The 14121-nt window shown below is 43.2% G+C and overlaps 1 protein-coding gene and 2 long non-coding RNA genes across 11 annotated transcripts in view; 2 read left to right on the top strand and 1 right to left on the bottom strand.

The window, feature by feature from the left end:
* The window catches only part of CDC42BPA (CDC42 binding protein kinase alpha), a 181685-nt gene extending 179011 nt beyond the window's left edge, over positions 1–2674 (bottom strand). For 4 of the 9 annotated variants that reach the window (XM_064415331.1, XM_064415337.1, XM_064415338.1 and 1 more), the window contains exons 1-2: positions 2256–2673; positions 1304–1528 (exon numbers count right to left, since the gene is read on the bottom strand). In XM_064415331.1, coding sequence (XP_064271401.1) covers positions 1304–1499 — 196 coding nt within the window. In that variant the 5' untranslated portion in view covers positions 1500–1528; positions 2256–2673. Of the gene's footprint in view, positions 1–1303; positions 1753–2255 lie in introns of all 9 variants that reach the window. The other 5 variants (XM_064415333.1, XM_064415334.1, XM_064415336.1 and 2 more) reach the window with 3 other exon arrangements.
* LOC135297605 (uncharacterized) lies at positions 2500–7779 on the top strand. Its single transcript, XR_010359543.1, has 3 exons — positions 2500–2632; positions 3589–4197; positions 4965–7779. It is a non-coding gene; the product is annotated as an uncharacterized LOC135297605 (long non-coding RNA).
* A 27-nt stretch (positions 7780–7806) lies between these two features.
* Positions 7807–11592, top strand: LOC135297607 (uncharacterized). Its single transcript, XR_010359544.1, has 3 exons — positions 7807–9916; positions 10256–10375; positions 10686–11592. It is a non-coding gene; the product is annotated as an uncharacterized LOC135297607 (long non-coding RNA).
* The last annotated feature ends 2529 nt before the right edge of the window (positions 11593–14121 follow it).

Below are 14121 nucleotides of genomic sequence, written 5' to 3'. Positions count from 1 at the left end.
GAGCCATCGTATTTTCCCAGTCTTTCACAGCTTCTGTATGCCAGTGACAGTTTTAGAGGGAAGATTCTTCTGAAGTACTTTTAATTACTATTTCCTCCTTAGCTAGAATGCATTAATTATAGCCTGTTCCTCCAGATAATAAGAAAACAAAAAGCAGTGCAATATGAACACTACAAGAAACTTAATTACTGAGTCAGATGTCCTTTAGATGTCAGTATGACTACAGAGAGGAGCAGGAAAATAAAACACACACATATCAGCCTCAAGTTGTTAGATCAGTTATCAAAACAATGTCTTTCCTCAGCAACTTCATTTTGAAGAGCTCAACCACCTAATTAATCAAATGCCTGTTAGGTGTTTCAAAAATATGCTTTTTTTAATAAAGGAGGCCTGCTGATGTATTTATTACAAAGCAAATGTGGTAAATGGTTCTGTATGCAAATACAGAAGTGCAGCATGACTTTGAAGTTTGAAGGTCAGATACAGTAACCATTCTCATCACGGTTCTTATGTCAGACTGCATCTTCTGGTTTACATCTGAGTTTAGCAGGAGGAAGAAAGAGAATTAAAAAGAAGAAAAAATAGAGTCAACCAGTTCTGTGACAACTTAAGAAGAACTGGCACAATATCATTCACTTGCTTTCCTTTAAAAATCTACTAATACCCTATCTCCCACAAAATGAAAAGTCTGCCAGGGACACACAGATTTTCATTCTGCTTTTCAACTTTGATTTTCCTGATGAAAAAAAAAATCTACTTAAGTCAGCAACAATTTTATATTAAAGAAGAGAATGTCATCTTCTGCATCTTCACAGATGTTTCAAACCTTTATCATTTCAGAAAGCTGAAGGATTTTCTTGTTGATCAACATGTTTTATTTTAAAGCAGGATAGATTCAACTGCAGAAGCAAATCAGAGGATTGTGCATTGATATTTTTGCAGGCATCAGAGAATTTATCCCTCACCATTCCACATTCCCAGCAACTTTAGGACACAAAACTCAACAGCTGGGCCTAAAGGCAAACAAATAGGCTAGGAACACAAAAGTCTGATCCACGTCAAAAAAGAAAAATAAAATAAAAAAACAAGAAGCATCTTTTACATGCATATCTCAAAGACAAAAAACCAATACAGATTTCTTTTTAGCACCACCACCACATTTAAATACAGTGAAACTGACAACAGTTCCCAGTAAAACACTGAGTTATAAACAATCCCCTCTCACACATAAATAACAGAGACATTATACAAAGCAGACAGGAACATGGACGGATGTACACAAAATAAACACATTCAAACTTACCCCACTCCAGATACTCAAGGATGTTCTTCTCTCTTCTCAGAGGGGAATTATTACATTCATCATAAAGGCAGATGAGTATATCCAGCAAGGTTTCCACACTGAAGCATTGCCCATTAGTCTGTGTTGGCCCATCCAAAATAAACTGCTCCAACTGCTTCAAACGCACTTCTCCAGACATGGTTGTTTCAGTTTGCATTGGGGTTTCTTTTTTAATGATTATTATTACTTTGTCAGAAAAACAACAACAACAACAAAAAAAAACTTTTGAGGGTTTTGTTGTTTAAAAAGAAGTCAACAGTATTTTTAACAAGTGTCAAACTGTGACGGTCCTTAATTGCCAGCCCACCTCGGTGTTCCCAGCCTGAAACTAAACCCTTGGAGTTTCAGACACACACATACAGTGTGGCTATCTGTGTATTCATGACATTTAAGAGAAGAAAATAGTTATCCTAAAAAAAAAAAAATTAATAGGCTTAGTAAGAAGTGGGGCAAAAACAGCATTCCTGATGCTTTAACAATAATAATTGCACTCAAATTCAACAGAGACTGCCTGACACCGATTTCACCGTGCGTGCATAGGCACACGCAGTTATATATTTAAGAAGGTCTTCTCCTTCATTCCCAATGCAGATCATGCAGCGCGATCCTGCGAGGAGCCCCGCCGCAGCACCACGGGCTAGCAGCCCCTCCGGTTCCGCTTCCCAGGACGGATGGGAAGGGAAAAAACAGATGTATTTACGTATTTATATAAGCGAAAGGCAGCAGAAACGAGGGCGCACACCGGCGGGGAGGGAGGGAGGGATGAGGGGCCGCGCAGCCCCGCCGCCCCCCGCCGCCTCCCCCGGCCCCGGCAGCGCCTCCGCGGCCACCGCGGGGTGGGGCGCAGCCCCCCCTCCTCAGGGCGCAGCCACGTCCTGCCCCGGGCAGCTTTTCCCTTCCTCCTCCTCCTTACCGAGTCTCCTTTTAAGGCTTTTCAGTGATTCAAAAAAACTAAAGTCTTCATTGTCGCCCCCTTCTCCTCCGCTGCGCCAAGGGGCGGCGGGCGGGACGCGCGCCCCGACACACCGGCACAAGCGCTCCGAGCCCTGTCAAATCCTTCCCATGGCTGCGGCGGCTGCTGCTGCTGCTGCGGAGACGGCGCCCTCCTCCTCCTCCTCCTCCACCCGGTGCGCGTCCTGAGGCGGAGGAAAAGCGCCGGCGTCTCCGCTCCGGCCGCACGCTGCGGCCCGGGAGGCCCCGACGACGGCAGCGGCGGTGCTGGTGGCTTCACTCCCGGCGGCGCGGTGGTGTCCCGGCTTCGCCCCCCCGGGCAAAGGGCATCCTCGGGCGGTGCGTGTGCGGGGTGTGTGTGTGTGTGTGTGTGTGTGTGTGTGTGTGTGTGCGTGCGCGGGGCGGCAGGGAGGGGTAGCGGCGGCGCCCTCCCTCCCCGGCTCGCTCCCTCCCTCCGCTTCCGCGCCCTCCTCTCCCCCGCCGCTCCCTCCTTCCTTCCCTCCCTCCTTCCTTCCTTCCCTCCCTCCTTCCCTCCCGCGGTCACACGCGGCAGCCGCCGCCGCCGAACGCGCTGCAGCCCAACATGGCGGCCGCGGCGGGGGGGAGCCGCCGCCGAGCGCCGCCGCAGCGCGGGGAGCCGAGCCCGGGGCCGCCGCTACTGATGGGATTGAGGGGAGGAGGGGATGCTGCTGCAGCAGGGAATGCAGGGATACGGGCGGACCCAGGGATACGGGAGGGAGAGAGGGCGGGAGTGGGGAGGCCGCAGCGCGGCTCCCCGCAGGCTGCGGCCGCCCGGGCTGGGCTATCCCGGGCGGACCCGCCCGTCCGGCCGGGGATCCCTCCGGGCTTTGCCCCGAGCCGAGGGGAGCAGTCGCCGCCGTTGCCCGGCCCGGTTCCCCTCGCCGCCTCCCCGGCAATGAGGCTTTTGATTAAAAATCCCGGCCTGGTTGTGGAGGGCGGGCAGGGGGAGCAGCGCCTGCCGCTCTTCCAAGGGGATCTGCCGAGCTCCAGGCGCCAGCAGGAACTCCGGCTCCCTCAGGCTGCGGGGCCTTAAAACCCTGACAGAAAATGCGTCGGCTCCTGGCGGTTCTGACCCCGCTGGCGAAGTGCCTCCCCTCATGGAGGAGCCGCCGTGCCACACGCCGGGGAAACAAGCTCCTTTTGCAGGCATTTCAAACCCATATCGTTTAAGAGAGATGGAGGATGTTCTTGTTGATCAACGTGTTTTATTTTAAGGCGGTATAGACTCAACTGCAGAAGCGCCATCGGAGGATTTAGTGCTGATCTCTTGGCAGGGCCGCCTGTGGGGTGGAAAATGGCAGCTGCCCACCAGCACAGGCCGCGGCAGCTCTGCTGGCCAGAGGTGTCCGGGATGCGCTGCCTGCTCAGGGGATTGAATGTCGCCTCTAGGACAACGTGTCACTTCAGTTCGTCCTTGCTCAGAAGCCAGGTGAAACGGGAGGAAGGCCAGAGAGCCCCCAAAGGCTGTAGGTGAACTTCAGCATTCTTCTGAAGCCCACCAAGTCCTGCATCTTCTGGAGCTCAGGGGAAGGAAAAAGCTCAGGCATCTGCTTCTTCAGTTCAGTAACCAGCAGATGACCCTCAACTGGGTTTTGCCATCTATATAACACATTTTTTTTATACTAGATGATATAAAACATCAACAGTCTTACATACCCAGTAAAATGCACTACACAACATGATTAAAGTCCCATATGTTTGTTCAGAATCACTCACGTGTATGTAAAGTCACTGGTGCAAAGCTAGAGAGGGCAGTGACTCCCACCCTGTGTGTGCAGAATGGCAGAGCAGACTTTTGGCGAACGAAGAAATGTGCAGAGAACTTAATTCTAAAAGCTTTTTGTGCAAAGAGCTTCCAAGAAATGTTAGAAAGCGCTACAACAGTAAGTGATGGGTAGAAGATAGGATTAAACTAGTAAGGAAAGGGTTTCCTTCCTGTGCTGGGGTACACCCTTGGTATGACCAGAGCCCTGTGCCAGTGCCTGGGGTGCTGCAGTCACAGCAGTGCCTCTGGTAGGAGCCTGCTCCAAAGCTGTGGCACACAGGCAGTTTTACAGTGAGAGTGAGGCATTTCCTGCTGGCTCTCTGCTGAACTTGTGGAAATTGGGATTTAAGCTGGGGGTGGGGGATGCCTGATGACAGCAATAAAAATAAATTGCTATTGCAGGGGTAGGTGGCCCAGATCAGATAGCACTTCCTATAGGGGTTGGAGACACGTCATCCAAGTTCATCCTGAGCATAGATTAACCATTAATAGGGTTGCAGAGGGAAAATGGAGAAGACTAAGAGTTAAAGGGATGTTAGCTCCTTGGACTTTGGCACTGCTTGGTAGGGAAGTGAACTGAAGAACCAGTGCCAGAGATACGATGGGTGTGGATATTTCACTTATTTACTTACTGTGTTTTCCCTAGCCAATTATAAAGTCTTTCCTTGTTTTAATTGCAGACCAAATGTTTGCAAACAAGGATGGATACTCAGCAAAGGCAGTCACTTTCCCTATATTTCTGGTTTTAAAACTGAACCCTTGTTAATTTCTACGTCAAGCCACTTTTCTCAGTGTTTTCATCCTGAGTGAGGCTACAAGTAAAACCATGTAAGCTACAGTTGAACACAAAACCCAAGATTTTTTCGGTCTCTCCTTGTTTAACAGCCTGTCCAGAAATAAAAAAAGGCATCCACGTAACAACTGGTGGTACACCCACTGGGCTGTACTCAGCTGTCATGCCACAGAAGCTGTGAGGAACAGGTAATACCAACAATGACTGGTGACACATTTATTTGCTGGGAACTATCTATGTACCAGATGAGTAATTCTCACAGTACACCTGTGGGATGGAAAAATATTTTCTCTGCCTTATAAGAAAGAGTTTAGTCCAGAATATTTAGAAAGCCAACAAAATAATTCAGTGGAACAGGCAGAAATTCCTCTTCTCTCATACATTCTGTCACTAAGACACCCTGTCCTAAAAATATACCCAAGTTGTGCAAACATACCCCAGTATCTTTCATAATTATCATGTGTTTGTTTCACCCTGTTCTTGTTTCAGTAATATCACAATATTATTTTTGTTTTATTGCTTTGCTTTATAAATGTTTACAGTACCTAAAACATAACTAATGATAATCAGGAATTTTTATCTTGCAGTAAATTAAGCAAGCTGATAGCAGCAGAGGGAATAGTGTGGAATGAGGAGAATATGGTTGAAACAATGTAGTTTTATATATTAACAGCATATATGTTGAGTGTTTGAATTTGCTGGTTTAATAGAGAAAATATTATCATAATATATTGTGGGTATAATAAAGAAAACAGCCTTTTCTTTTCAGGACAAAGGGGTTTTTTTGGTGAAGTATTCAATTTCTAAAGTCAAGAGACCCCCCCCCCCACCAAGCTTCATTCAGCAGGTGAATAATGCTTGTGACAGGTAGATCTACTACATGCCTCAAGAATGGCATTTTTGTGTTGGCAAATTTTGCATCCAGGCTTTTCTGCTCTCTAAAACTTCACTTTGTAGACGCATGTTGTTTGTACTGGTACAGCATTTCATCTCCCGAGCAAAATTTTGTAGTATTCTGCAAAAACAGTGCTGGCACCCAGTTTGGAGGGTGTGTTTATAGACATGGGGTGGTACTCTTTGAAAAGGGGTCCTACAGCTGTTGCCTGAACTGTAGTAATAATTTAGGTTATTGGAAGAGAGTGAAGGTATCTGCAGATGGAGCACACAGTGGTTGCACTCTAGGAGGACACTGAAGACCAGCATGTGTGAATCTAACAACACTTGTTCTATAAAGTGTTCCACTGTAGTTTCACATAAATCTTGCTGCTGGAGCAAACTTAATCCTAGTGAGCAGAGAGATCTCTTCACTGAAACTGATGGCTGTTGCAGAACTTTAATTAGTCTCAGTACCTATAATAATGCATTTAGTAACACGCTTTAGTGTTTTAAAAGACTTGTAAAATCTACTTTCCCTAATTCTCTGCCTCTCTAACTGCCTTGCCAAGACCTATTTCTCCTGTGAGGTCTACAGAAAAGCCCAACTACAAGCACTAAATGGTACCTGGCAAAATTGATGCTTAATATTTACCTAATCCCAAATCAATGATCATAAATGTGTATGTATATATAGGCATTGTAAATATGGAATTATCTTTCTCTTCCCTCATGCTTCTTTTATTGGTCTTTGGAGTCTTATTTATAGTCTTAACGATTTTCTGTGAATGGCTGAACAGAATAATTTTACCTCAGAGAGAAATTGCATCATGCTGATCTCACTACACTGGATCTGTACTGGCCTCATCCCCCTGGTTTTAGTCTTCATTTAAAACTAATGAGAATGTGGCCACCACTAGCATACCATTTTCTGTGAAGAATGAAGCAGGTTTGACCCTGCTGAAGTGTCCAGGGGTGCTGTGCTCTGAACAGAAACAAGATAACATCTGTGATTAAAAAGAGAGAGGAAGTATTGGAATTACATTTATAGCTGTGTGAAATTGCTATAATTTGAATCCTGCTTTTATGATGCAGACTAGGAACTGACCAAAGTCACGTCTCATTCTGACCTCCAAACAGGACCCTGTGTTTGCACTCTAACAATGCTGTTTCATCTCTCAATATGTTGTTTTCTTCCTGTGAAAGTGGGGCCAAGGCTGCCAAAGCTCTTAGGGCTGCTAAACCTTAATTAATGTCAGTGTAGCAGTCTGAGATTCTTTTCTTATTTTCCTTTCTTCAGTAACATAAATCTAAGACTGTTATTTTATTTTCTCTCTTGTTTTTGTAGTCTGCAATTGTCTGCAACCTTTCAAGCCTTCAGTCCCTCCAAAATCCGGTTCTTTCCAGTGGATTTCTCTATCTTTGCTGATGTTTTATTCTACTATGTCCAGAATCTGTTACCTATGTTATGCCATCTTCAAAAGTTAAACTCTCCTCAAGATAATTCACAACCTTAAATGAAGATATTTAATGACATAGAAAGGTCATTAAATATCTTTGTCAGGTCTTTGTCAGGTTAAGTGGCTTCTTAAACAGAAGAGTTCTGAGGAAGACCACATATTTATTTGTGAAACTGGATGGATGTAAGTTTCTGCCACTGCCACACAAAGTACAGATAATCCATTGATTCAGAAGGAAAGTGGATGCATTTACATTGTCTGGCTGATGCCTGTACAAAGCTAGTGTTGCTCAACTTACAGCAGCAATAACTCAGCATGAGAGCTGCTTCTAAACCTACTTTATTTGCAGTGGTTCATAATTTCTGTTGATCATAATCAAGGCTTTCAATGTCCACTGCTCTAGAACGAGTACCTCTTCTGCTGGTGAACACTCAGGGCTGGATTATGGACTTTGTTTTATTAAAAGGGTGTGATCAGAGATTAATTCAGTGAGGATCTCACTGTGAAAGTGATTTTCAAAAAAGAGCTGCTACTGTCATTTAAGTAGCATTGATGGAAGGGATGAGGAATGAGGAAACTTTCTAAGGAAACTAAACTAAGAGACCTTTAAGAGATCACCTAAGAGACTGGGTGAAGAAACAGGATGAAGTGAGGAAGAATGGGATAGATGAAAGAGGGAGGGAGGGAACACGATGACTAATTTGGAAATCATATGGGAAGGAAGAGTGATTTAGAGAGGGGAAGTCAGGGGCCGGGAGTTTGGCAAGAAGGAGGGAGGGGAGCTTGTGAAGAGGGAGGGGGGAAAATACTTCCTTGTAAAACCCAGCAAATTCTGTACTTAGAAGAAAACAAGACCAGAAAGAGCCTAATTTGGAATGTGAACACAGGGTGGATGAAGCTGGATTAATTTTATGTCAGAGAAAGTCTCAGAGTGCCCAGCTTATTACAAAGACAGTTCAAGAGATCACACACTGATCCCGATTTCCCCAAGGCTGTGGAATTTTCAGATTAGAGATCTGACCAATTCAGTTGTTGTTTTAAAGTACTGTTTCATTTTATTTGAATTTTAATGAAAAAATACTGATATATTGAAAACAGTGGTGCCTCTATTTTATGTTGCTTATTTTTAACTTAAGAATTGCAGAAATAGCATCAAAGGTCTAAAATACATCTTTTATTGGGAGAATAGATACAGACAATGACAGCAGATGCAATTCAGACAGAAGTCTGTTTTAATCAGAGGCAGGACACAATGTAAAGAGACAGTTTCATCATGGTCTTCAGGTTGAAATAGCAATATTGTAGCTTATCAACAGGTGACATTTTGAATTGTTTGCTAAATTTTATTTGGAAGGAGAGGCAGCAAGCCCCACCTCTGCCTTCATGGATTAAATTTGCAATCAGTTGTCACATTTTAAGTAAGTGATGGCACTAGCACAGGTAACAATGACTAAAAACCATCACTTCCATTGTTTGCCAGTAGTACATTTTGCAGATTGATTCCTTCTGCAGTGAAAACTAACAGAAAAAATGAAGTGCTCTGTAAAATTTGAGACACTTGTGGAAAACATTTGTTGTAAGCAAGGGCCTCTTGCCACTCAGCACGTAACTTCAGGTCACCCTCCAGAGAGAAGAAAATCATGAAATCATGGAACCATGGGATGGTTGGGGTGGAAGGGACCTGAAAGGTCATCCCGTTCCAACCCCTCTGCCATGGACAGGGACATCTTCCACCACATTGCTCAACGCCCCATCCAGTCTGATCTTGAACACTTCCAGGGATCCACAGCTCTGTGCAACCTGTGCCAGTGCCTCACCACTTTCATAGTGAAGAATTTCTTGCTAACATCTAATCTAACCAGTTTAAAATGTTATGTAGTGTTCAGTAATGATCCCACTCAAGCCAATGCCAAAAAAAGCCTCCTTGATCTCAGCAAGAGCATAAGTGAACTCATAATTCCTTCTGAAACAAACAAAACTGTTTGGACTTAGTTTTATGAAAACTAAGAGTGGTTTATATCTTTGCACCATGTCAACCATTTTTTCTTTGTAAACTGTCACTGCACAAATTAAGATATTTAATTACATGGAAGGGTTAGAAGTGTGATTACAAGTGGTTTTTGAGGTAGAGAAAGGCAAATATTTGTACTAGTTTAATCAAAAAGTGTGAACATAACACTGGCTCGGATCCTCGTGTGTGGATAGCACTGGGAATAATTGTCCTTGTGGGAGGAGGTTCTGGCCAGTGGTACAGCTTTGTGTTGTTGATAGTGCTCCCTCGGTGAATGGAACCTCCCTGAGAGAGGTGAGAGCAGATCTGCTGGCAGGAGTACTCCCTACCTGCATCATGCAGGAGGCTGAGCTTAGCCATGCATCACTTTGTTTCAAGTAACCCAGCTCACCTCGGCTGAAATAAGCTGGGCCTTGCCTAGGCCTCCCTTAGACATCAAAAGGAGGGGCAGCCTCCAGCATGTGGGCAAAGACAAGCTCCAGAGGTTGTGCCATGGACATGTCACCTCTCCCCGTGGGGCATACACACATCAGGAAAAGAACATTGCTCTACAGCCACAGTCATTCAGGGGACAAGTTTATATGACAGTGAATTTTTCTTCAGGCAGGAATGTTGCTGTGGATTAATTCAACTCAATCAATCAATCAAAGTGAAGACAAGAACTAAAAGTACTAATTAAAAGCAAATATTTCCAATCAAAGTAAGTTTTAGCAACTCGTAACTTGAAAGTAATTTGGCTGGTTTTCCTCAGTTTTTGCAAAAGTGACTAAAATAGACCTGGCAAGCTTCAGACTCCAGGAGCTTTCCAAGCCAAAGTTATGATGAAGGGATGGAAACAGGGTGCTATAACAGAAGCTAGCTTCAGCCTTAGCCACGGAGATGTTGCTGCCTCCCCTTAACATCCCAAACTATGCCAAAACACACTGTAGGGGAATTAAAATCATCAAATGAAATGGAATGTTTCTAAAACTTCAGTCAAGTAATGTCATAAAAGCATTAATCATAATACAGCTATATCTCAAAACCTTTTCTTCCCCAGTTAGCTCAGAACACCAACAATTTCCATGTGTGGTGCATCAGGAGGAGGCAAGGTCCAGCTACATTCATCACCCGGAGTCCAACATTTGCTGCCATCACTTTCTTGGCTTCCTCCTGAAGGGTAGGATTTCATTTTGGAGGCCATGAAAATTTGGTTTCCAATTTTCCAATGGAAATTGGTAATGAAAAAATATTTTTGAAGATGTTAAAAATATTTGTATTTTTACAATGAAGAGTGATAGCCACAGTTATGTGTTCTTAAAAAAAATACATCGAACAGTTACCAGCTGCTTTTTTGGCTTTCCCAACAAAGTGAAGATTTTCTTCCTTGACTGAATAATTAGGAAAGTTGCAAGTGGATGTATAATGGCTAGCACAGCTCTACACAGCAGCAATCCTACAGTCACTAATCTCACTGCTGTCTCCTACAGGAGGAGAAAATGAGCTGGGCCGAGGTCTCTGAACTTCATCCTCCCTCTGGTCAGGGACACTGACAGACCCAGAGTGCAGACCCACAGGATATTCAGTTTATTGTTCCAGTTTGCTTCAAGGCCTTTCCTACGACTTAATTCCCTTGTCCTGCAGTAAAAGTGATAATAATGAAAAGGTCTGTGATTCACAGTTGAAGCACTGTGTCTTGCTTAAGTTAAACAAGTACCTAAGTGCTCTGCTGAACTGGGGCCAAGGGTGGATTACTGAGAGAGCTGGGCAGTCTTCCCATCTCCAGCCAGTTCACCAAGTAGTCTCAGGCTAATCATGGAGTTTTCTGGGGCTTAGTTTCCTGCACATGTTTATCATAGGGTATCTATTCTGACTGGTAAAGATAAGGAGATAATGGGGGGATGTGAAAAAGCTTCACAACATGGAAGAAGGAAAGTGCTATAGAGAAAACAGGTTTCTACATATTAGATATATATTGCATGTTACATTCTCCCTATGACTTTTCTTTAGTTTCTGGACTCTGTTCAGTATTCATGAAAAAAACATCAGGCATCTTATTAACAGAGAGCCCACTTCCACCTGAAATGGGAAAAGAGTAGTCTGAATCCCACCAGAACCAGTGGAAGAAGATCCAGCACTGCATGCAACCAGCATTCCAGAACAGCTCAAGCTGTGTTGCCTTCCAGCAGCCTCATCATCCTGGCAGCACTGGCCTGCTGCAGGATGTGAATCTTTGTTCAGGCTATTGCCTTCATGCCATACAGCAGCCTGAAAAATTAACACAGCCATCTTTGGAATGGCTTATTAAAAGGGAAATGGAACAACATCTTTGTCAGTCCGTGCCTGACCCGCACTGGGAGAGTTTCTTCTGATCAGATATGGAGCTTTTAAGGCTGTTTTGCATTTCTCTGATTCCTACCTGGCTAGAGAAAGGGCAAGAGTGTCACTGTGGAGAGCTTTTTATTGATATGGGAGAGGCCTGGTTACCACATAATAGTTTGCAAGAACAGACTTTCCTTTTAACACTTTTTTCTACTTGGAAATTTATATTTAGTTTTGCAAAGATAGAGCAAAATAACTAGTGTATTGAATTGCAAGAGAGCTATCCTGAGTACATATGTTTACTGTATCTTTTGATACAGAGGAAATTAGCATTAAAAAAATCTTTACTAAGAATGGATTATGCCAGAATACTAGTTTTGTAGCATAACAAACAGACAGGAAAATATAAGCATGCTAATCCATTCTGAGCAAGCTAACAGCTGAGGTAGTGTTACTCTCCATTAACAACTGCTACCTGATGTTACAAACACAATTGTGGAGGTTTTAGAACCACATTATGGATTCGAGTGTGAAACCAGAAAATATTGATTTTTTTTTTTAATATTTATTTACTTTTGGGGATTTTGACCTACAGTTCTGAAAGAGATTAAGCTCTTTTTTCATTATAAAAAGTAGCCATATTTTGTTTCTCCATAGATTAATGCAGCACTGTAGCATACTTCTGCTTCTTGACCTCCTCAAAACCTTTTTTCAGGCATTTTCTGATTCCCTACTTCTGCAGATTTAGAACCAAAAACGACAGAAGAGCAGTGAGTATCAGCAATATTTCCTTTTTCTGTTACACACTCATGGGTCAGTCCAGAAGGAATTAGCACAGACCAAAAAAAAAAATTTTTGCTTGTGTCCCCTTTCTGCAAGGACAGAATTCCCAAATTCTAATCTTACCCCCAATTTGGATTCACTTTCTGTGCATATAAGGTGTGAGGGGGCTACGGCCAACATGCAAACAAAGGATATCCATGGGGAATGAACTGTTTTCAACTCCCCCTGCATGCCTGTGGATTTGAAGGCTAAATTTTTTACCTCCTTTGCAGTAAGTGAAGGGGAAAATCCAGTTGACCAATATAAGAAATGGAAATACAGTCAGTGGGGAGGGAGTGTGGAAAGGGGTTTGTAAGTAGGACATATCCCATGTGAGTGGCTTTCAAGGACCACGTTCTCATCTTTACTGGGAATGCACAGGACAACAAGCAATACAAGTGCATTCTGGTGATTTCCAACCATGGAAAAGGTCTCCTGAGGTGTTTGCCAGTTGATGCAGCAGCCCATCTTTACCTCACCCAAGGCTGTGGGTGAGGAATTGGTTAAGTAAAAACTGTTCCTTGTCATTTCCTCCAGGGTAGGATGTGTGGGAAAATCTTAATCTTGACAGACAACAAATCCAGGGTTTGCCAGTCCATAGCTGAAAACAAACTGTTTAGAGAAGGCTTAATTCAAGGGCAAATACTAGGACAAAAAGAGCAAATCCAAAAGATTAGTATGATATTTAAGACATAACTCAGTTTCAGGAAAAATCCACAACACTACAAATGCAGGGAGTGCCCACTAAAGGCATTGTTCAGCTAGGATGGAGGTTGGTCCTGGAACTATGAAAAAGGATATGATTCATCCCTTACAGAAACAACACTAAAATTTTTCATCAAATGATAAAAAACTTCAATGTGAATTACATCAAAGTGGACACTCCATCAAGAGCATAACATCTGTTGCTTAGAGAGAGAGAATATTTAGTGTGCAATTACAATATCACTGAAGACTACAGCTTATGTGTTTAGGTATGTCAGCTGTCCAGCAGCATTTAAGTATCTTTCAGCATATCCATTACATTTGCATATGATATATGTAAATTAATATGTCCTTAACTCATACCTATTTCTGTATGCAGAGATGCAGTATGCATGTATATACATGTATACATCCATAGGTATGATATAAGCACATATTCATTCAGAGCATTTTAATATAGTTAAAAAACACTGTGCCAAAAATGTACACCATCTGTTTTCAATCAAAATAGCCTATTTCAGAGGAAGGGAGTGTTGTCTGGTGATCAGAGCGGGGGAACTAAAGAGTCAGGACTCACGGATTCCATTCCTGAATCTGCCAGGACTTGGCTGCACAGTTTTGACAAGATCTGTGACTCCTGTGTACCCTGGTTTCCCCATTTGCAAAACGGAGCAGTATCTACTCCTAGAATGTTGCAGTGGAAAACCTAATAAGTATACACTTGGAAAAATACAGAAGTTCTTGTTATGTCATCATCGTATGTTTGAAGAGTGAAATTTAATTGAAAAATACAGTACAGGATTTGTTTTAGAGACATAAGAGACATACATGGCAGCTGAGTGTATAATTACAGCTATTTGTACACACTTAGCTTGCTTAATTTTTGAATGATAGTACCTGTAATAAAATTAATGGGGGGAAAATGGTGCTCAACACTTTATGAACCCAGCCAGTCCTGTAAAAGTTTTCACACTCTATTGAACAGGGTTTCCACGGTGACAGCTGTACACCAGTGAGTGAAATATGTGTTGTACCTAATTTTCATCCTGAAATAGGAAAATACAAGTGGGTATTGGG

This window comes from Passer domesticus, chromosome 3, assembly GCF_036417665.1.
Source record: "Passer domesticus isolate bPasDom1 chromosome 3, bPasDom1.hap1, whole genome shotgun sequence".
Taxonomy (NCBI): Eukaryota; Metazoa; Chordata; class Aves; order Passeriformes; family Passeridae; genus Passer; species Passer domesticus.
This window is presented reverse-complemented; position numbering and strand designations above follow the sequence as displayed.